Below are 25,008 nucleotides of genomic sequence, written 5' to 3'. Positions count from 1 at the left end.
TATTCATTGCCGAGCTTTCAAGCTGGCAAATTAGTCACTCCTTGTCTCTGCTGGGAACATTTTAATCTTCAAAAACATCACCTTGAGCATAATTATGTCTCTGTTACACCAAAAGCAAAAGGGGGCAGAGAGGAGGTTTGTCCGAGCCATACCCACAAGTGATATCCCTAATAACATGGATATAATGAAAGGCTATGCGCTATACTCTAACATCAAAAGCTATTGTCTAATTTTGGCCAGTGGCTGTGACAAATCCGTAATTAAAATAGCAAGCTGAGTGATAAAACAAAGCCACTTGCTGGGAGACAGTGGATCCGAGTAGATACGGATCTGTCATTAGGCTAAAGAATTGTCCTTTGCCTTTTCTGCCTTTATCTCACTAATGCGGCTACGTTTCCCCAGGATTGTCCTTCTTCGGCTTTTCTGGTGACAAAAAAAAAAAAGGGGACAGATCTCCACCAACGTCCTCATCAGCCATGGCTCGCCTGTTCACCGCAGCAAAAGTCGAGGCCGCCAGTTCAACCGGAAAAGATGAACTTATCGCACGACGGCGCTTTGTGTTTTTAAACCGGCATTAGAATGAGAGTCATGCTACAACATCTCCTCTTGATGAACTGCATGCGTGCAGGTCGCGGGTTCATCTAGAGGGCAACTATAATGGGATGATATTTGTGTTTTTTTTCCAAGTTCTCTCCTGCAGCGAGGGGATAAACGCAGCACTTCTGCAGATTTCAGATGCCGCAGCCCAAACAGCGTGCTCTGTTTTATGCGACTAAAACTATTTAACCAGTGGTACCAATATATTATATCCTTTAGCGTGGTTCGACTTGTAAATCAAACACTCATGAATAATACATCCGGTAAGGGCACACTAGAATCACTGGTGTGAGCTCTGCAGCAGGCGATTTCTCATCACATGCAGCTGTTTTAACAGCATGGCAGACAGCGGCAGCAGCAGCAGCAGCCACAGTTTGTTCCCCTTCCTTGTTGGCAGTGTTAGGGCTGATTTAAAAATGCACGCGGCGTAACGGCAAGGGGCGCCATAAATTTCCCAGAGGAGACATGGTGGAGGAAGGCTGGGACTGACCATCACATTAGTGAACTCCTGATGGACACCGGTGCGGAGAAGTGTGGGTGTATTTAAATTTATGTACGTGTGAGCCGGTGTCACCGCTGCGAGACCGAGGTGAGTGTGTGTGTGTGTGTGTGTGTGTGAGTAAGAGAGGGAGAGAGAGAGACGCGCTGGCAGCAAGCTATTCTCCCGGATAAGAAGCTTTCAAGTAAATGAATGAATACATTATGGATTAGTGGCCAGGCACCAATAAAGCAGCCATACTGTATCTGAGATGAGGGCGGCTCTTGGGTTGACACGTGAAGCTGCAGAACAATGAGTCTGATCAAGGCCAGGAAGACAATAGGCACCCAGGGGGCCCCGGGAAGTCACCCAAGGGACCGCTGAGAAGATATATCGGCAAATTCCTTGTACCTACAAGCCACACTAATAGTGTGCCCACATCCACATACTGTACGCTCACAGATTCATTTTCACTGCCGTCCACCTACACACATCCTGCACATGGATACACAGAGGCATTTCCTTTCCCTGCGTGCATGCCCTGAGGGTAAAGTACGCATTCATATTCAGAGAATGATCGGCAGAGGCAGCAGCCGTTCAGATCCATTTTGTTTTCCTAGCCGATGGCAGATAGCAGTGGCCATTATGACCTTGTGATGAATTCAGGGTTCATTTGCTACGGTTTCCTTTTTTTTTTTTTTTTTTTATACACTCACGTAGAATTAAATCTAAAAAAAGGACAATGGGTACTGCGCTCAGAGAGGAAGAACATTCAGCCAAGCCTAAGTCGAAGCGGTCATGTTGCATATATGTTCATGGTCTGACTTTCAGTTCCAGGTGCACAGTGATCGGGAGAAAGTTTCATTTGTGCCCACTGTCATTTATTCATTAGGTCACAATCAGATCTTCTGTGCGAGGCATGAGGTGTTATAAATCAGTCACTGGCTGGCCATTAACAATTCATGCAATTCATAATACATAAGGCCCGTCATTTATTTATCACCTCTAAATGGGATTTCCTCCTTTCTCATTGGCTACAGCTCAGGAGTCAACGTCTTCAGCCAGACCGGCGACCATTTTGAAACCGAGCCAACATGTGATTTCTGTCTGCCGTTCAGACAGGCGGGCAGAGCTTGTCCTTAAGTCTGGTTGTTTTGACTGGTATCGCCTGGAATGAAAGCAGCAGGTGCCAGGCTGCGGCTGGCTGCTGGCACAGTTGTTTTCTGCTGATTCTCATGAGCAGTCGATGTAATTGTGAGTAATTAGGCCTTAAAGTGGTCCTGTCTTTCCCCAACCTGGAACATGAGTCCCAAGGGAGAGTGGGTGATTTGGGGAGAGCGGTATCTGAACACCAGTAGCTCGCATGCAGAAGGTTGTGTTTGTCTAAACGGATCCTATATGAAGAGCCTCGCACTGTGGTGCTACCAGATGCTAAGACTGTATGATCACGCCGACTCTGTAGATGACTCTAAATTATACTTTTGTCCCAGGGGCCACAGAGCTTCTCATTGCAAGGACAAACAGCTGAACACATCAGATATGCAATGGTCTGAAAGAGCCTTTTAAAGAAGGTGTTTGATATCCAGATCTCTGACCAGATGTTACACTTTCCTTTATGATATATAACTTTTCTCTATCACTCCTTGCAGCTGTATTATAATTAGCCTTCTGCTGGAACAGGGTTCAGGGGTCCCTTTTTATTTCCAAAAGGGAAAGGGTCACATATTGCGTATTAAAAAAATGTCATGAAAGAGCACTAACACAAGCCATTTTCAGGAATAGAAAGAGAAAGAACCAGCCTTCCTAATGGCTTTTATTCAGACAAGTCAAGGCTGCTACAGGAAGAGGTCCAGACCTCAGTGTCATGGTACATGTGATGTACAGTATGAAAACTAAAGAAGGGGTCATGTCTTACATGTGGGACGGTTGAATAGAGTCAGGAACTCCACTCCCGCTGCACCTTTCCAGCATTGGATTATGTATCGACCATTTGTTGGATTTTTATGAACACATTTGATTGCCTACAAGGCCAGAAAGCCTGTCTTGACAACTAGCTCTGAGAGAACGTAACCCTTTTTGGTTTCATTTGGTTGTCGGGTTTTTTGTTATTCAAAAAAATCCAATAAAGTGCTCTTTGCAGTCAAACCTTTCACATCTGAGTCATACGTGTGGATAATTTGCAGCTCTTTACCGCCACTTCCCGAGCTATCTCAATCGATACCACACGTTATACGAAAGAAAACCGAAATCAAAGGGTATTTATTCAGACACGGGACTGGCGTGTTACATGGCCGTCAGATTAACAGCAAGGACTTACGGGTGGTTGGCTTGTTGCAGTTGTGTCCATGCCTGAAGTACTGAGGATTCTCCACCACGGGAATACGAGTCATCCCTATGACAACCGCGTCAGGACCCGCATCCAGAGTACAGGGGGTAATAATCCCATGGTTGACATGATGGAGGGGGCTGGCAGAGTCTTCCTCACCACTTATCACAGCTACTGGGCCTGGAATGAGACACAAGAGCAATGATTCACCTTACTGTTTGACACCTGACTTACTGAGGTATCGAAAACGACAAATTAAATATGTTTACTTTACTTTATATTTTCTGTATTTTTCTGCGTGGGGACTGGGTTTCTGAAATTGCAGTATTTTTAATAAAAGAAATTCAAATTGCTAAAAAAAAATTTTTTTTTTTTTTCTATGTTGAGTCAGCTTCGTCAAGTAACATATGGGCAACTGCTGGGGAAGTGGGTGGTTTGTTTTCAGCTTACAGCAACAGGCCAGTGAGAATAAGTTTCGGTTACGGTACAGTAAACGCACTAAAATTACAGTACAGTCCAATTTAGAATCAGGATGTGGATATGAAGCCAATTATCATTTTCCTGGCTTGGATATACAGAAGTTTCGCACAAGAAAGGAAGGAAGCAGAATAAAAATGGAACAGAAAAAAAAAGTCACAAAAATAGATGTAATTCCATGGCTTACATGCACAGTACTACTGTGATTACTCTAATCTTGTTATGTAGAAACATTCAGACAACTGAGAATTGGTAAAAAAGAAATGGTTTTAGAAACATAAGGGAGCTTAAATGGAAAATGAAATAAGGTGCTGTATGTTTTATGGTTTCAAAAGATATTTGAACACATCTAGTCTTTCCCAAGTTTTCTCTTTTACTTTATTCGATTTAACATACATGATAAAGTGGTAAGACTCAAACGTGCACTATCAAATGACTATTGATTCCATCATTAATTCACCATGCACCTGAATGCAACAACTTCCTACACATCATTCATCTCCTATCAATAAAACATTGTTAACGATCAGATAAGAGGTGCATGCTTTCATCGAAGAGCTACTGATAAAAGTTAACCCTGTCTTCTACGCACAAGTTCTCTCTGGCAACGCCCCTGGGAAACAAGCCTCCGACCCCTGCAGGGTTAACAACTGGAGAGTAAACTGGAGGGAAATGAGCTGTGAACCCCTGTGACTATGAACAACATGCCAAATCGCAGTATAATTCGCTGTTTTGTATTATGTGTCTTGATAATACAATGTGAAGCATGCTCACAATAGCATGTAAAAATGGTGAGTTCAAACCGCTGGCTGGATTGGGATGCAAGCTTCTTTTCGAATGAATGAAGCTTGCATCTGGACCCAGCAGGAGGGGACGGCGTGGACGACTGAGTGATTAACTCTCACATCAGATTCAGACTGCTGCACCGATGACCCAAAACATTTTAACAGATTCATTGTAGAATGGTGTTTATCAGCGCTAATGTACATGTAATATATCGAATAGCTGCTGGTTCTCGCCGTCAGTGTCAGTAACATTTTAAGGTCTGTGGTTCATGTAGAAGAAACATCAGAAATACAGTTTGAATTAAGGATTATTGACTTTCTCTTCTTTTCTTTTTCAGCATTATTAATATTTCACAACACAAAAAGCAAGTAAGCTTTGGTGCATGCTGGCGTTATTGTGGTCTGGGCCATTCTTACCTAAGAACAAACCAGGAGCACGCAATTATTAATGAATACTGCAAAAGTTGGAAAACAATCGGTGTATGTCACACTACTATGTTTGGTATGAACGTATTTGCAACTTGCCAAAGAAGCAATTTTAAAATAATGATTGCAAACGTTCCAGTTGTGTTTCTTTTAAAATGGCTGTTGCAATTCAGCTGCACGAGAAACGGGACTATCTAGGAGACAGAGTTGGTGATAACAGGCCACTGAATATTGTGAAAGCAATGAACGGTGATTGCTTGATTACTGACTTTTGTTGAGCACGAGTGTAGGAAAAAGGAAATGATCACACTGGCGGAGCCAGGGGAGGCTGGTTGAATTTATAGTGTCATAGAACACATTCCTGCCAACGCCAGGCATAATTTCCTTTCTTTAATCAAAATTCAAAGGAAGACCCTGATGTGACTTACTGTCAACCAGTGTGATCCAGTTTGCTGTTCTATCAGTGCTGTGTCAGAAGCAACGCAGAGCTCTGACAACAGCCATCTTCATGGGGGAGTGAGGAACGGAGGAGGGAGGGGATGGGAACCAGCGAGTAGATATAAAGTCAACAGTGGCTGATTCAGTAGAGCGGTGACACTGAGTCTGTTTACCCACCATGTTGAGTCTTTTGCTTACCTTGACAACTGTAAATAGTAATCAAGACCCAGTCATATCAAATTATAGACCCTCAGATGCGGGGGCGGGGGGGCGGGGGGGGGGTGAAGTGACACGTGTGAGCAACAATTTATTCACAACATTTACTCTCATTGAAAGGTTTTCATACCCGAGCGCCTGCCTTATTAGAGAGATGTGCACGGCAGAGCACAGGTCTTCACCGGGCGACTACCTGCACAGCCACTGGGGACAGGTGGCACACTACAGCTCGAAATCTCTGCTGATGCCTCTGACTGTCTGTGCTGCACGGCAGTATAAACCTTCAAACATCACTGCACTTGAAATCAAATCATTACCTAAAAAAATCATTAAGATTCAGGAGCAGAAGTCTTTAAAAAGGAGAAAAGATACGTCTCGAGAATGATGTGGCTGCGCTGTCTCTTTTTAATTCAATACGAAATGGAATAAAAACCCATCTGATCAGACTCCGGTGCCAGATCGATGAGGCCTCAGGGAACACCTGGCCTCGCTCCAGACCTCAGCGTTAAAATCTACACAAAAAAACTCCCACTTGATTCCTTGGGAGATGAAGGTTTTCTGAAGAGTGAGGAGGAAATTGGACTTCTTGACTTGAGAACATCCTAAAAATTTCATTTATGTTACCTGAGTGATGAAAAGCCCCAACGGCATCTGAGAGGGGTTTTATCATCTGAGACGTTGCCTGTGCACAGAATGGAATTCATCTCTGGACACTTTTACCCCCCTCCCGAAACGTCTATCCGAGAGTAAAGTTCCTCTCTATTAAACCAACTTTGATTTATTCAGGAGAACTGGAAAATGAAATGAGCCAACTTTCAAGTATTTTTCCATTCTTTTCATGTCCCACCTTCCCTGCGAATCCATCCAGCAGGAAGATACAGCCGTGCACTGTGGCAGGCTGCAAGGTCTGATTCAGACCTTGACTAAGGACACTAGGTGGGTTTTTACCCCAGTGTTTTTATTCCTCTCTTCCTACTCTTGACATATCTCTGTCCTACTAAATGTTACAACTAATAACACAACTCATGTTCGTAAATTATTCAACCATTATCTATAACCGCTTGTTGTGCAGAGGTTCACGGAGGTCTGAAGCCTATCCCAGCTGCCAATGGGTGCCCCACAGGGCTAACACAGAGAGAGAAACAGAACTCAACTGCACATCTACTGGCAATTTAGAATCACCAATTAACTTGACGTACATGTCTTTGAAATGTGAGTGAAAGCCAAACTATTGGGAATGTACAGGCTGTCAATGATTTCAAGTAAGGTTCCCCTCTCACCTTACCTACAGTCTTCTTCTTTTCCTTTCACCTGTTCTCTTCCTAGCTCGACCCTCAGCATCCTTCTTCAACCAACATATTCCCTATCCCTCCTCTGGACTCGTCCAAACCATCTAAACCTGGCCTCTCTAACTTCATCCCCAGAACATCTCACATGGGCCGTCCCTCTAATGTATTCCTGATCCTATCGATCCTGGTCACGCCCAGAGGAAAACCTCGATATCTTCAGCTCTGCTACCTCCTGTCTTTTCCTCTACTCTTGTATCACACAATCCACCTGACACCTTTCTCCGCTCATTCCATCCTGCCTGCACATGCCTGTTCACCTTTGGACCGTTGACATCCTGGACCTTCTGTACGTCTGTTCCCTCACCTACAGGACTTGTCAAAAGTTAAAGGAGGATGCGTTATTACACTTCTTGTTCCAAGCGTCCTTGCCACAGTGGTAGTTTTCTTGTATATCTAGGCAGTCTTAGTGTCTTCTGTCTTTTCCTGGGCTCCCAGACCGACTACATGATGTTGAGATCAGAGCTCTGCAGGGGACACACCATCCATTTCAGTACTTCTTGCTTTTTCTTGTCACTGAAGACAGCTCTTCCTCTTGAATAGACACCCCCATGAAGGTGTTGTGCAATGGCCAAGAGTTTATAATTTTTGCATATGACATTGGCAAAAATCTAATGGATCATTAAAGGGCACAGCAGTGGTGGCAAAAGGAAACATGTTCAGAGCAGCAGACAGCAGCGAGTCCTGGGAGTTCTACTGGAAAAGTCTTTGATCACTGTGGCATGCACTCGTTTGAACATGAGTGAAATCTCATCCCTCACATCCTTCCATCTTTTGGCAGCCAACGTGTTTCTCCAGCTAGCATCATTCTTCATTTTTTTCTTCAATGTGTCAGTCCTGCTAAGAATTATCCATGATTCTCCTGGAGACGTGTCACTCCCGTCCACGTTACTCTATGTTCCTTTCACTGCAATGTCCCGCAATCTCAGCTCGTGGCGGTGCAGCAAATGCTTCATGTTCATGTAAGGTACCCATCACAGTAACATTAGCTAATTCAGACAAATCAGTTGACTACGACTGCCAGTTGCATCATCAGTCTCTTAGAGAAGTCGATCTAAGTTTGCCTCAAGGAACAGCACACCCTTTTCTGGGTTTTAAAATGGATTTGTAAATTAAGGTATTGTCCTAGTGCTTGGAGTCACTGATGAATTTAAAGACTAGTCACACCTTTGAACTATGCACCTTTCAACCACAAGCAGGCTTTCATCCCCAGGCTTTATCACCTTGTAAGTATAATTACCAAACCTAACTCCAAATCTTTTTAACAAGGCTAAAAAAAATCCCTGCTAGTGTGATAGAAACTTTTTTTTTTTATTGCACCTCATGGTCTCATGAAAGCTCACAGACAATTCGCACACCACAAATTAACCATTTGGGGGAGCTCTTTGGTCATGGCAGACCTGCTCATCTGCACCACCTGTAGGCGAGGAAAGCTATAACAGCGTAGGCAGTTAACGCTGGCACGTATGAGCAAAGAATATAACAGCTGCTGCAGTTTTAACACATTTGCATCGTGAGGATTGTTTTATTCGTTTTCGTGTTTGTGTGCGTGTGCATGTGTGATGTATCACACTAACTTCCAGACTTGGGGCTGTAAAAATGCCAGAGATTTTAAGACAGCATATGGTCTGTAATAGACATGAACATTCAGGAGCATAAACCAAAACGGAACGCGAATTAGGCGATCAAACTTCCATAAACCTGCACAGAAAAGTATGCTGCAAACATTCACTGACAAGTTTTTCTTCTTTCCACTTCATCCAGTGATGACGACTTGTCCAACAGCTCATCAGAAGTCTACAAATACCGTTGCAGCAACTTCATCTGCCCACTTTGAGTATTTACTGCCACTGCTGAAAAGTATTTTTACTCATAGCAATCAGTGTCGCTAACAGATTTTGTTGGAAGATTGTGTAGTTACACATGTGAATGTCTTCAATGTCAGACTGGTCAAATCAGTTTTTAGACAGGACAGCAACCTGACAACATCTCAAAGGAAATTTCACAACTCTATGCTCTGGTTTTCATCAGCGTAACTGTCATAAATAACAGATCCAGGCAGCCAGACACGTCTTTCATCCTAAGAATCATCCAACAACATTACAAGTATACTCGACTCTATAACACATACAGGTACGAGCAATCAGCTGGAACTCTAACTTTTTCCATCATGGGTGATTTTAACCATAGACTGTATAAAAAGTGGACGCCATGACAGCTCCTCAAAAGTAAACCCAAAACATGTGGAGCTACACCTAGTGGCTGGCTGCAGTATAGGCCATAAACTCCACCTCCTCCATGTCAGTGGATGGAATTTGGGCCAAACTACAACACTAAAATATATGTTAAATAAATCTTTTTTTGAGGATGGCTTCTGTAGTTTCTGGTAGTTGATATAACACTGATGTATGTTCAAGTGTCCATTTTTTTGAGAAGTTTTATTTTAGTTATGTTATATATCCACCAGGTGAGCATCTGGTCATTGCCACATCCTATTCATATGAGTTTCAGCTGGACGTCACGCACAGATGTCAGGGTTAGGGTTAGATTTTGAGATAAAAAAACAATAATACTTTCCTTGCATGCAGCTTGTCTTAATCTGATTGTTTGAAGGGTATGTTTGGGTATGTTTATATGTCCACAAATCCAATGAAAAGACCAAAACCAATGATGCTTGTTATTCTACAAATCCAAATTGTCAGTGTAGTGACAACTTAATATAGCTTATTCATCTGTCACAGAAATCCACTGCTGCCCAGAATCTACAATAAAACAAATCAACCATTTCACAGTTGACATACCTAACCATTGTGGTTTCCTCTGAGTAAATTCTACTCACACTGTCCTGTGGCCAAAATACTTCTATTAATTTGCGGATGAAAATAGCCTGTAAAAAATGTTCCATTTACCTCTGTTTGAGCTTAGGGATGGACTAACTGTGAGATGAACTAACACCCTTTTTGTATTGACCCTTTCAAGGGATTCAAATATTGAATGTGACCAGCATTAACCTTTAACTATTGTTTTTACTGTTTGTTTACGTCACATACGCCACAGGCTAGATGTAACAGCCATGGCACTGCTGGTGGTGTATCTCCGGGACTGGATCATATTAACCAGGTCGAATACTTTCTTTCATTCCCCAAATTTTTTGACTCTAGATGTCATTAATATGTCTGCCCCCCATTATTTCTTCACATTCTCTGCTGCAGGAGCTTTCAAGACATTTTTTGGTCTCACCTGCTGAATTCCAGTTTTAATTTGTCTTGTCAGTGTGTTTTTATTATGGCAATTACTTTTGCAAATATACCAAACCAGAGTGAAACCCAGCAGGGATGTTTGTCTGGAGCCACCTGATTGTTTGTGTCTCGGTTTCCCTGCAAACGAAAAGGAGTGTTGAAGGTGATTCTCAGGACAGGAGGAAAAAAAAAAGAAAAGAAAAAGGCAACGGGTGGCTCTGCGGCGTTTTCCCTGTGGTGTGGAATAAATTGTGCAGAGTGTGATTGCTTCCGTTCCACCTCCTTGTGGTAATTATCGCACAGATTCCTTTCAAAGGTAGTTAATTAGGACTTGAATTAACTTGAGGACATATAAAATGAACAAGAGAAGACAGGAAGGATAACTTACTAAGGCTAGGCTCCGCTTTTACTTAATGATGAATTTGAAACAAATTAAATTCATACGAGTGAAGGGTCAAAACTGTGAAATCAAGGCTAACAGCATGCTTGTTATGAAAGGGAGACAATGGGTCTGCAGGACATAAATATTAACTTTCATAGTGCTCAAAGGTTTGTTTTTATATAAATCTACTAGAGCTCACGCTTATTCAGAGGCATGTTGCTGTCAGTCTAACGAGCAAATGCCTCTTTCAGCCAGCGTTTCCAATCAAGAATTTTCAACTTTGGTTTTTGAAAACCGTAACTAATTTTGCAGCGACAAGCAGCAAGACAGCGAGAGTGCTATAACAAGGTCAGTTAATTGTCAAACGCCACAATCGTGTGAAGAAGCCCTGGGGTTATGTGCAAAGCTTGGATGACAACTTCCCACCGCTGCTCTGAAGAAGACATGCAAATAGCACATCTGACAAACGGACCCACTCGAACTCCCACTCAAGCATGGTGAGCAAGTGACGACTGTGCAGGCCGCCGGCAAACCCACGCTAACCCCATTTCTCACGGAACTCAAATAGCGTCTTCTGCAGAGTGAAACCCAGCTGGATTACGTGTAGTTTCCTCTCCAGCTGTCGGTGACCAACTGTACCGAGCACCCGCACGACTGATATTTATGGCATGTCGCCAATTTACAGTCGCCCCACACTGCTAGACGTGCTCTCTCTTTATTGCGGTGTGTAGAATGGCCGAGAAGGACTCAGGGAAGGACAGCCGAGTCAAGACAGAAATAAACCTACATTTGAAACCTGCTCCAACCCCATCAGTCACTGCATTCGGAGCCACTTGTATGTCCTCTAAAATCAAGCATTATCTGCAATGAGACAGAAGTGAACCAATTACAGTTTGTGTTGCTGTATATCCGCGGCCTTGATCCTCACAATGATAACAAAGGAAAACTACGAGATTGTTATTCTGACTCCGTTCCTACAGCACCCTATCAGCTTTTTATATCTTTGACAACACATTACCCTGTAAGCTCCCCGTAGACAGACGAAGCAATTTTACAAGTCTGGAAAGTGATGGAAAATGACATCATCTAAAAGCCGAGCTGCCCAGAGTCTGTTCCCTGATTCATGACAAAAACTGAGTCAGGATCTTTACCAAAACCGGGGGCCCACATTATATTACATGTTATGTGCTCAAACACAAATTGAAAACAAAACATACGGCGATATGAGAAAACACTCAGTCACACAAGTCTCCACTCTGTTTGGGGTTTCATTCTTCTCAGAAACAGCCAAATGAAAAGCGCGCGGTGCCATTGTTACGGAAAACTAGTTTGCATCATAAACTCAGCAGTAAAAGCAACAGCGCACGCATACACACATGCAGCACAAACATATGCACAGCAGCGAGACGGCTATATTTCTTGTGATGGCATTAGAATATGAAACGATTCCCGAGCGTCGAGCATCTGGCGGAGTTTGCATGTAAATCACAAAGGAGACAGAGAGCCACATTCAGCCACTGCGGCCCAGAAAACTGCTTGATGATAGTGCACATCAGTGCTGTGGATGCAGCATGTGAATGTTAATGAATGCCACCATCCTGCAGGCAACAAGTGGTTTAATGGTGGGCTATTAGTAGTTATTGGGGCTGATAAAATATGATTCTTCATCGTGTTATTTGTGGTGTTGGAATAAGGTTGAACTATGGATGGGGGTTTATTTAGCAGACATACAGTACATCAACAAACTGAAACCGTTCAAAGGCAGCATGAAACCTGTATTAATCCCCGCGTATAAATATTTATAGCTGGATGGGTAGCTAGACAGACAGCTAATTCAGGGTGCTCCCAGGAGGAAAAGTGTTTTTGCAATCTGCACATGGAACGTGAACAGTTCACTGCTCACAGGCACACAGGCACACATGCACACATAAAAAGACGTGTGTAGCTGAAAAGGTAGCTGAAAATCTGAGGACACAACCTAGTGTGTACCCACAAAAATTCAGACAGAATAAGAGGAACAGCTCATCCCTCACTGGAGCTGCTAGGACATGTTCCTAAGATGTCTGTGCTGCAAACCACTGCTATCTGTTACGTGCAGCCTCGTTCACACGGCGCTAGTACGCCGATGTTCAGAGGGTTGTTTTTATTCCCCACTTTATTTCACTACACTGACTATTCACAATTAGCCCTGAAATTCATATGAGGAAAATCTTGTTTATTTTTGTATAAAAAATTCATTCAGCAATGTGACCAATACTACAAAGCGGTGGAATCAAATGGCATTGCTAAACAAGCTGATGTTTGTCTAACTAGTTTAGCGTCTCAGGCCACTAACATGTGTTGATTAGCGTTAAATACAAAGTGCAGCTGAAGTTCATTCGAATCCATTTGTATAATTTGACGTGGTAGTAGCGCTAAATGAAACATTTAAATGTATCTACAGGGAAATATGAATATATGCCAGACGTTATGAACCCCCCTTTAAGTAGGTGTGGAGACATTTGACTCAAAACCACAAATGTTAATCCCCATTTGGATAAATTAGGAATGTCAGCACGGAATTAACTAGATAATGAAAAATAACGTTTTGTCCTCTAGAGACATGGATATCGGTACCAAATTACATGGAAGTCAATCTTGTAGTTGTTGAAACCAGGGCTGTCAAAATTAATAACACGCTCACTCTAATTTCTTTTGACGTTGTTTATTTTTCTTAACCCGCGGTTAATGCGCGTGCGTGTTATGACCTCGGCCCAAACCGCAGTTTGGTAAATCATGAAGTGAACAGAGCAGCAGTAATGCTGTGGAAAGAAAGCAGAATCTAAAGTGTGCTCAGAGTAAATACCTTTACCCTGCGGACGGCAGTAATACGCATTGAAACAGCCTACAATACCAACAAAAAAAAAAGAAAAATAAATAAAGCAGAGACTAACAAGCAGAAACAGACAGAGAAAGTTCTCTTTTTAACATTAAGTTGAGCTTCAAAGTCCTGCCAGATAGTTCTCTCGACAAGTTATTTGCATTTACTGTCGATGTGAACTGAGTTACGAGCTGAGCAGGGAGCTTTCTGAGCAGCTGAGATGCTGATAAGAAACTGAAAAATATCCGTTCCAGGTACGTTTAAAACAGACATAAAAAGTGTGATTAATTTTTGTTAAGACGCGTTAACTTTGGAAATTATGCACTTAATTGTTTTTAAACATTTGAATCTGCTCACAGGCCAAGAGGAGACATTTCACTAAATGCAAACTTTAACCTCATGGTATAAAAATCTTTTATATCACAAACTTTTGCTAAAACAAAACAGCAGGGAAATACATCTGACAGAGCAATAACGTGATTAAAAGCCTGTTGTCGCAGGAGGCAAGTATTTGACTGTAATACTAATGTCAACAAGCTTTTCCCAGCTGGTTAAGGTAACAGAAGCAAACACTCAAAGTAGCCCATTAAGGCCATTGTTACCCATGTTTTCTGCACTCGGTTGAATTCAGGTCCCAGTTCTTCAGTGCTTAGAAGGCTCATACACAAAACACACACAGTTAATACCCTGCCCCACTGCGGGATATTAATCAATCAAGGGCCAATATTCTTGTTTTCCCTCTCCGCTTGCATTTTCTTGCTCTCACTTGCCTTTGTTTCCCCTGATTACTTTCTTTCCACTCAACGGCCTGTTGTCAGGATGTTGAACACGCTGCCAAAGAAAGTTCCACTTTTAGCAACCACACTCGAACTGACAAGAATCTAAAAAGGCCTTCAGAGTGACAGCAATCGCAACTGATCAACACTTAAATTCCTCTATCAGCATGTTTTACTTGAGCAGCTGCTGTTTCATCATAACCTAAAAGCAGTTTTCAAAAAGACACGCGTCATTTATTTCATCTCTCTTTCTGTTGTCTCTCTGCCCCAGCCCTCTCTCTTTTCCTCTTCCTCGTTTCTGGCCCCAGGGGTCTTGGTTTCTGCCTCAGTTCTTTCACAAGAGCCTCCCTCCGTTGGAGGGTTCAGGACCAAACAGATTTGTAATCTCGGGAGGTGGAGGAGGGAGGAGGGGGAGAGGAAGGGTCTGCGTGTGAATTTGCATGTGGTGGGTAGGTGGGTGTGTTGAGGGTCATTCTGATTACACATCTCACCGTGGCACATGAACGCAAATCAACCTTCACAGTCCCCTACCTCATTCCTACCTTTCCAGCAAATAGATTGTATTAATTCTTTATGAAATTAACAACTGACTGACAGAAACGAATTACGACCGAGCCGGGCTTCCAGGAATTAAATTTATACACTAGTAATCTACAGCGGCAGACGTTTTTCAAAGAAATTGTAAAGCTGTTTATGCTTTCTGTTTGCATGATTGGTAAAGGTTAATGTAGTTCACAAGCAGAAAAATACTGATAACGAATGCATGGTTTATTTCAATAACCCAAGCCCTGTTGCTTTGGTTGCTGATTTAAGGATACATGTTGCTCTGCTGCCACCTCGTATGCCATACAAAAACTATAGCATGTTCTGAACAAGGCATCTCCTTCTTACAGTACTTGTTGCATTGACACTGAACATACTGTAGCACTGCTGAAACGTATTATTACTGGATGGGGTCTGGTGTGCTGTACAGTGATGTATGCCAAGGAGGGATGACTTCCATCTTATTTTCGCCGCTGCAAGGACGTCACTTTCATAATAACAGGATGTATTTATACCTTCGCAGTTTTTTTTGGTTCAGCCCTCCATCAGCAACAGCTGTAATGTACTGCAGACAAGTCCTGTCAGTCATGGATGTATAGATATATGGACAAATATGTCAAAGGCTGATGGCAATATGAGTGTCAGTTACATTAGGAATCATGTTTCGAGGTCTTGTTTCACCTTGGTGTCCATCCGTTACATATCAAGTGCACCTATGACACGCACTACACTATACACCGTGGCTGATCCGCGGTGAGGTGCTACAGTGGGCGAGCAGGCGGGTCTTTAATATTTCAGTCAGACTCCCAGCAGACTGATGGCTTACAGGGGCAGCCATGCAGGGCGCATAGCCAAGGTTACATCAACCTCCCTTCGTTTGAACCTGAACACTGTAGTACTACTGCGCCCGGAGAAAGGACAGATTCACTCCACTATTTCTTTAATCCAGGCTGTCACATAATGCCTCAGATATGACACGAAGTCTTCTCAGCTTCCTCTAACGCTGATCACTTCATAAGCTGTTAAGTGCGTCTCTGCAGCGCACCGTGCGTCGATCCATTTCAGCTCCGTGCAATGGCATGTGTGACAAACTGCAATTAAGAGGATTATATTAATTATTCATTTACGTGTTATCTTTTCTGCAATTAGGTCAGAGAGGGAGTGAATGAAAACCTACATTTGAATATATGCAGTTTGTATAATTGATGCTCGTCTTTTATTATCATCTGAAGGACAAGCTTCCAAACTCACCACTGTTCTCATCCCTTAGCCGGGATCGGTAACGTGCCAAACTTTGACTGATTTACTGAATCAGTGTCGGCCCAAATGTTACACCAAAGTCTGGGACTCTTGAACAGCATTTGTTCTCACCAACTGCTTATTTTCTTTCATTTTGTCAAACAAATATTCATTCATTCACCGGTTTTCTTGAAGTAAGTAAAACTAAGACTAAGTAAAAAGAAGTCAAGGTGAGAGTTATGAGGAAATTCTTCACATGTTTTGCTAACAAATGTTCAAAATTAAGGTTTTTATGTCTTTTTCAGTGACCTCCAGCATCTATAGAATCACACAAATTTCCCCTGCTGCATCAAATATCTCTTGCTCCGTTATCTGACCTGCTGCAGCAATGTTGTTAACATGTCCTCTTCAGTAATGTTGTCATATGTTGGCTCTTGGAAGAAAATGGTTTAAGACCACGTTAAAAAAAAAAAAAACAAGAATTAGACAAAAAATTGACAGTACTTTCCGTCCGATCTCTCATGTTTCATGTTAGGTTCCCGTATTAATGACCGCATTCCGTGTGGATCGTATGCTCTTTGATGAAATACCACTGCATTGATGTTCACCAGTGATTCTGCATCACTTCTCAAGCTAAACCCAGACAGAAAATGAGATGGCGGAGAGAGAACTAACGCACAGCAGCTGAAGAAAACACGTGTAGTTAGCTGAAACACAAGCAAACGACGCCGACACAGAAAACACTCATACAGCGCAACAGCTGAACACAGAAACGCAATGCAAACACTCACAACGCCAGCCAAATCAGAAATGTGCTGCACATAGCACAAGCGACAGCGGAAATACTGATTAATGCTCAGCCATGCTCATCACGCTTTAGGGTCTCCTGGAAACTTATCTGTCGTTGCTTGTGGTACTTGCAGTGCGTCTCTATATTTGCTGCTGTTGTGAGTATTTGCTGCTTTTATGTATTCGCAGCGCATGTGTTGTCGAATTGATGTAGAGGTTTTATTAATTTCTATTTGCATGCGTTTCCTCGAGCTGAAGTGCTTTGAGCTCTCCTAGTCGCCGTGGTAAAGAGCATTTCATAAATACGAGTGAGTGAATCTTCTGGAAAGAGCAGGTAGCTGCATCTGATGCTAAAAGCTAACACTAGGTGAGCAGGGGCAATAGAGAGAGAGAGAGAGAGCAATTCTGTATCAACAGAAATGACATAAACTGGATTAACTGAGGAGAGAGTACCGCCGCGTAACAAAGGGACGTGAACACTGAGCCTTTGCCATTAACATTACATACACATTAACATGCACAAATATGGTAAGTGCGTTTGCTTTTTATAGGATATAAATATTAAATGTGCAAAAATGAGACCATAATGCCACTGATGGATACGGGACTAAAAGAAAAGTTAGTAAATTATTAAAACGTTCACACATCACCATTTAATTCAAAAGACTTCTACTAAATCAGGCTCTTAAAAATAAACACTGCTGTAATACTTTTATATAGGGCAGCTATATAATGTATGCACCCTTTAGAATTTTTCAAACAAATGAAACTGAAATGTTATACGTGTGTATTTGTTTGTTTAATAAAATGAATCATTTGAACACATCTATGAGTTGCAAAGGGATGTGAAGCTTTCATTCAGGTTATTTCGCGTGACCCTCTTGTGCAGCAATAGCAGCAACCGAAGTGTACTTTCTTTCGCAACTCACAGCTATGTAATATTGGCTCACTTTGCTCATTTCTTTGATTAGGTTCAGTTCTCTTTGTCTGCTTTCAGGATCCGCTCATGTTTTGAGTCATTTTTAAAATTATGAAGGGCGCAAAACCTGTTAAGCAGCACTGTAAAAATGGTCCCTTGTAGCATTAGAAAGGGTTCCATATCATACTATTTGCATTCGTTTTACAAGTCACATTTCATGCAAGACTTAAATTCATCAACATTTTGTTTCTCTGAAATTCGAACATCTGTAAAGTGGTTGTGTTGACTGTCATCCGGTCCAAGCATACTACAGGAGATGTTGTAGCGAGTGTACAAGAGCATATAGGCATTTCAAACAAAACAAACATCAAAACCCCTCGGAGGGCGACCGCTGTGGGCGACGCGTTGTGAAACGGAACACATCATTACACACAGCGGGCTGTCAATCAGTGTCATGTGCATAGGGACGAAGTTGCTAAATTTAACTTTCCCCGTAGTCCGTATGAACGCATCCATGTCAACGTAAGCGCAAGCGAGCGCGGACTTGAGCTTCAGGAGGTCCCACTGTGTGATTAATTTTTTATTTTTTTTTGATTTTTTTCACACAAATCAAACAAGTTCAACGATTAATTCCGCGAGAAGCTCGTGGAGATAAACCGAGATCCTTCAAAGAAACCTGAACACGACATGAGGAGGACTAGTAGCACTCAATCAAGATGGGGAAAAAAGGAAAAACTTAAATATAGGTCGCCTAATGCGGCTCACTGTGACTCGGGGGCACAAAGAATGAAGAAGAGAAACAAATCAACTAATACAGCCAATTAAACTTCCCGTGCCCTCACTCCGCCCCCACCCTTCTTTAGCAAACACTTCAAAGTGCTGCCATCAGCGAATGGCAATAAAGTGAACGAGCTGGCTGTAAATGGACTTGGATGCAGAGGATGCTGAGGCAGGGGCTGTCAAATGAGGCTCATCACACTGAGAAAACAGTATTCCCGTGTTGTAAAAGCAAAATGGGCGTCCAACACCTTCCACGCCGACGAAACAACCCCCTCTAAGTCTGGAAAAAAAATAAATAATACAGCAGAAAGGACAACAGCAGGTTATTGAGCAAATGGACATTTTTGTTGATGACCGGTGGGGTCGATGGCTGTGCTTGGGAGAGATAGGAAAACAGAGATACGTTATTAACGCTCTGTGTCAGGGTGCCCTAGAAGAAAGAGCCATCCCACAGCAGGAGATCTGAAATGACACCCTCTCCTGACGACCAGCCTGATGACTAAATCTGACAAAATACAGAGCCGGTGCTTTTGTGAAATGGAGGATAGGCCCACTGTAAGCCGAGAACAGCCAGCTCCACGGGGGACGGGCAGAAGGAAAGATTTTTATTTTGCAGCTCCAGGTAACGCTGTTTCAAAGAGCAGAATTGGGGCGTCTCATTACACAAAATACATTTCACACAAATCCCTTCCTTTACATAAAACCTTCAAGTTTCCTACCCCTCTTCTCTTTCTTCCCTACGTCCTTTCAGAGATACTCTTCTCTCTCGCTTTCTCTGTACCCCTTCCAGAGCCCAGCTGTTCTGTGTCCTGCTGGGCATTCGCAACGGGACGATTTCCACACCGATCTGAGCACCATTTAAATAAACATCAACAGAAGATGTCAGAGGGAGACTGTGAATAACACCAGAGGCTTATCCACTTCCACAGCTTTAAAAAGAGAAGAGAAGCCGTCCAATTCCTTCATTTCTGTGTGTATGCCGTTTGAATAACCAGCATCCGCCCATCTCTGCCTTGGCTTTGGCTGCAACCACATTACGTAAGCCAGAAAGGCCAGACATAAAAGGGCTGGCTCTAATTCTGGAAGGGATTCTTGTTATAGAAAATATGAAGATTTTTTTCTTTTTTCCGTGTTTACTTGCGGCTCAGCGCTGTGCTTGATTCTGATTGTACCTTAATTGTCATTCTGAAAAGACTTGCACAACAGGGAACCGTAAGACATGCACTTATAGACATAATGTGTGAGGATATTATACACCGTTCTGGTCCCCCATAGAAAGCATCAAGAGTTGCCTATGGCTCTACTTTGAAAAGCTGCAGCAAACAAGACGGTGTTGACTGAAGCATGGATCCTGTGGTTTGTCATTTTAAAAGAATATATACTGTGTATAAATAAAGGCATTTCTCACATGAATCAGCCCATGACCCTTCCAAAATCAATCAAAAACATCCCACTTGCAAGCTCGGGACCTTCACACCCTCCTCACAGACCCCTATACCATTCTCTCTTCTCTCTTGTTTTATATTTGCATTGCTAAACTGTTGGCAGCGCTTGTCATTTTGTTTCATAAGTGATAGCAATTACTATTCCAGCGCCAGGGATCAAAGAGACACCAAAAGGAGGTTTTTAGACAGGAGAAAACACCAAACACTGCTTCCCCTCTTCTGTTTACACTGATAGATGCTGAGGCCTGGGAGGCAGAGTGGAGTGACTGACAGAATGGGAATACACCTCCTGCTTTTAATCCCAGAGAAGGAGGGGTTGGGGTGGAGGGGGGTGGAAATAAACGGAGGGAGGAGAGAAGAGAGGAGATGTTTCTAACTGTACCATGAACCATAAGGCCCTGTTCGGCCTGCATCGCTGCGAGGCTTAGTTACATTTCTGGGGAGGTGCACGCCAGGCTACGGTGTTTCCGTGTGGTTGTCAGTGTAAACCCCCAAAGAGAACATTGCCATAAAGTGTGGATTACTACCCCCCACTGACAAATAGTCCGGGGGTAGAGAACTGTTACCAGGGTTTCGGTTTCAGTACCAAGCTAAGAAAACAACTTATCTATGAGGAAATTCAGTATGTAGCAAGTAGGGATGTAACGGTACACACAAGTCATGGTTCCGGGAAACCAAAGTGTTCCCAGACTGTTGATTTAAATGAAGCCAGCGGCTCTTCCAGCTCCACACTTCTCTTAGTACATGCATGCGCCACATTACTTTTCTTCTTCGTCTGTTTTTCTTCTTCTGTAGGCTAATAACGTTTGCTGGCAGCTTTTAGGCTCATTATCGCCACCTGGATTGAAGTGAGGACTCGACTTTTTCTTTTTTTCAATAGCTACTCGCTCAGACGTATTCGCCATGACTGCGTGCACCGAACCGCGATGCTAGTACCGTGACACCGCGGGATCGAATACTAATACCGTTACACCCCTAGTAGCAAGCTATCTACACAACTAGCAGTTAATGATATTTTTATCTAGAAAGTGCTAATTGTACAGCGAGCTTGTAAAACAGGTGTAATTGCAGACGCTAGGTGCAGGCAAGATTTAAATGCCCAATACCACATCTGCACCGGACTGTGCCTACATATTCTGTGTCAGCTGCTCAAGATGGCTGTCCACATTTCCATCATGTTTCGATTTCAATGTTTTACAAAGCGGCGACATACTGTGTTCTCCATCCTCTACTTAGTTTGCTACCATTTGCTAATTAGCACTAATGGCAAAGAACAGACGATGCTAATGGGAATTAGTTTGAGAGATACTCATAAATCAGTATTGAATGAATTAAAATGTTCACCTGATGACGGCGTGGAAGACAAATAAAGTGATGGTTGAAGGTATTACAGGTAAGTCTTAGTGCGGGAATGGATGCACATTCGCATAACAAAAGGTTTCATTTCAGACTGTACTTAAAAGGGTTCATCATCTAGTGATCATCAATGCATGTGGCTAATCTTGTGCCATGGTAGTCGTATTGCAGTTCACCAACGTTACGGACCAGTCGACTGACACTGCTATCTGTACAACCACGCTGCTTGCATGGCTGAAAAGACTACCAAACAGCAAAGCACGCTGATTACTTAATTACAAATATGCTTTCATTGCTTAACTATTCTGCACGGCTGCGTTATCGTACAAACTGAATATTTCACAGCGGCGTTTGAAAAATATTTTACCTCAATTCATGACCTCCTGCTGGATATTTAAACACATTTAATGGTCAAACTGTGAACCTTTGAGCTAAACGATTCTTATTTTGCATTTCCCAGCTATTATGCCTGATTAATGAAATGGAAGAAACCTGCAGGCTGGAGATATTAATTAGTCCAAGATATTAAAAAAGAAAAAAAAGGACCAAGAGCCAGCTACTCTATAGGCAGGAAAAGCTAGCATCTTCAACTAGGTATCACTTCTGAGCAAAGATAATTAGCGGTGATGTCCAGTAGCTCAGATGGGTGTAGAAATTCCAAGAACTCAATACATCTTTGCATGTGTGCATGTGCTGAGAATGTAGATTTGAAACATATATTACAGTAAGAGTTCCACTAACTAAAAAAAAAAAAAGGGCATCAGCTAATAGTCTGAAATGTAAATGTAATGTGTTGTTTCTCTGGTCACGTTACTTGTAATTGTGCAGTGGCATTATTCTCCAGCATAGTGACAAGACCAGTCCAACAATGCGTATCGCCTCCCCTCTCCTCCCTGGACAATTCTCCTTGACATGCAGAGGACAGCTTCCTGGCCCCGTTCCTCTCACTGTAATGGAGGTCGGATGCTGCGTTTCCGCATTTCTGCCCACATTAGCATCTCTGGTTAATTGGCACCATTTGCTCAATGGCATTGCTTGAGTTTGTAAATTACTTTTACAATTGTCACTAATTATCAAGCTCGATGAGTGGAATTGGCGCGATTGGTCCCCAGTGGAGCAGAAACACAACAGGCGGAGGAAGGATTAAGACTCTGGGGGCAGCAAGGGGAGCTGGCTAGCTGAGGAACACTGTAGCGCTACATGCTAATCAACAGAGGATTATGTACAGATGGTGATAGTGTAGCAAGCAGCATGGCCCTCTGTGCCGCATACCTGATTGAACTATTGATGCGCTTTAGCTGCATCCTCAAGAGAAGTTAGAATGCGCTCATCTCTTTCACATTCCTATGGTCAGTTTCCTGACACGCTAATGCACAAATAAGAAAGCCTACCACAAGTTCATAAATTACCATATTTAAAACAGCAACTACTCTAACACATCATGCCACTATCTGTTCATATAGCAAAAACTGACTTCTGTCAGAGCCCCCCTTGTAAAAACTGCTGCCCCTGTCAAGCTGTACAAAATATGGTAAAAGTGGTAGTAACATTTGACATATTTAGTCATTTCTGAAACAGCTCGGTCTTGGTTTCAGGCTGTGGAAGGCAAAAATCTTTTCTTGTGAGGCGTTACTATCAAATTTTAGCAGAAATACCTAGCTGGTTAGCTTTTTAAAGTTTGTGTCTGCACAGAAGGTATAGTGTGAGCAGAAATGAAAAAAACGAGCTGAAATCATGGTTGATGTGTGTGAGATGGAAACCTGTTTGAAATGCATGTGCACCTGATGCCACTTATGTGGCTACATAGCCCCATAGTTGTACTATTTTTAGAAACAAACCGTAAATATATATAATATTGCAGCAACTTCTGGGAGCTGGCTTTGTTGTGTACCAGTGACTATCCCGGGATAGTGTACATTTTTTTTTTGGAATTGCATGGGGACTGCAAGCCTTGGGTTCTCTAGATAGAACCCAGTACAGTAGAAAAAGCAGCAAAAACTGTAACCAGCAGCCAAAACAACAGGAAGAAGCAGCCGACTTGGATGGTTTACACAGCATCCAACACAGGTTTGGATTATGAGATTTCTTCATGTTTAATGTTTAATGTATTAAGAGAAACAAGACCATTGCTGGTGGCTTGGTGAATACAAAACTGTGAGTAGTAATACAAGTTGGAGTGAGGTTACCGGAAAATCATCTTCTCCAAATCCATAAAGCAAAACATCACTCTTGCTTTTACAACCATCTCCCACACAGTAGGAAATTACTACACTTTGGGTCTTTTTTTATGTAAATGCCCTCAACACTGATTCCTATAATCATCGTATTGCACATTGTAGGACGTGCTAACATTAGTGGGGTGGGGCAAACAAACAAACACAGTTTCCAGTTCTTCTTATTCTATGATACCTACGATCCACACTCTTTACATAAGAACAAAAGGAATAGTGGGCATATTCAAATCTGGACAAGCCTAGTGCGCCCATTTACCTGAATGAGCTGAACGTGGTATGCCCTGATGTTTAAGTTTGATAGTCGCATGCTGACCTATGAGCAAGTGTTTCTCCCCACCCCGAGCGACCCAGTGACAAAGTCCGGCGGCGAATCGACAGCGAAACTGTAGCCGTGCCACGAGCAGCGCTGCTTATCTCCTGCAGATGACAGACATGCACAGTGCGTGGAACATTCTGTTCAAAGAGGCCTAATAATTGAGGATGGTGCAGTTATCTGAGAAACTGTTTTGTCTGTCTTGTCAGTATGAGCTAGACAGTCCGGCCTTCTGAAAGGCCAGACAATTTGCGCTCCAAATGTCATGTTGCGAGAAGGCAAACATGGCCTGGTGGAAGAAGGCCAGGGAGAGACAAAGGCTCGGGCTAAAGACGCGCCAGACGATTTTTCTTCTAAAAACCCATGGAGAGAACACCCAGAACATTAGCTGATACACTTTGCCATACTGGAATATGCAAAAGGAAAATAGTCATCTCCTACAAAGCATTAATCATTGATTAGAAAAAAAAATGTTTTGCCTTTCTTGTTTTGCTTTTTTGTCGCAGTGTGGAGGAAATTGGATTTTGCCCTCTGGCACAGCGGCAGGATCAGATTGTGGCTGCAGTAGCGTGGATCTTATCTTAGCCCCAGCCTTGGCCCAAAACATATTGCTGGCCCCCTCTCTGTGAAAATAGGCTTCAGCTCTGCTATACTGTTGGCAGAGCAAAGGTAAGCGCACACGCGCGGGAAACAAAAAAAAACGCACATATGCAAAATGTGCCCCGCGTTCTCCCTTTCTGTGTTTGTGTCTCGCGCATACAGCACCTATCCACATTCAAATCTGTGGTGTGAGGGCTTGATATATAAATCTAAAAAGATGCCAATTCTCACATGACCCAGAAAGTGCCTATTGTCGTGGTTGCAATGAAGACGCTCTTAAATCAATGCATTCCCTGGAGGCGGTATTAAATCAAGTACACACTCTCACACTAGCACCACAACAAATCACACCCATACATATGTAACGTTCTGCAGACATGCTGTGAATAAAAGTGTTTTGTAACATATCATGACTTTGATACGATGTCATTTTCCCTGTTGTCG

The 25,008-nt window shown here is 42.7% G+C and overlaps 1 protein-coding gene across 1 annotated transcript in view; it reads right to left on the bottom strand.

Moving 5' to 3' along the window:
- Positions 1–25,008, bottom strand: part of ntrk3b (neurotrophic tyrosine kinase, receptor, type 3b) — a gene marked incomplete at its 5' end in the record, with an annotated part of 190,479 nt that overhangs the window by 33,769 nt on the left and 131,702 nt on the right. Inside the window, one exon of the mRNA XM_084541455.1 lies at positions 3,393–3,581. Coding sequence (XP_084397581.1) covers positions 3,393–3,581 — 189 coding nt within the window. The remainder of the gene's footprint in view (positions 1–3,392; positions 3,582–25,008) is intronic.

Source organism: Chelon labrosus, assembly GCF_963514085.1.
Source record: "Chelon labrosus genome assembly, chromosome: 3".
Taxonomy (NCBI): Eukaryota; Metazoa; Chordata; class Actinopteri; order Mugiliformes; family Mugilidae; genus Chelon; species Chelon labrosus.
This window is presented reverse-complemented; position numbering and strand designations above follow the sequence as displayed.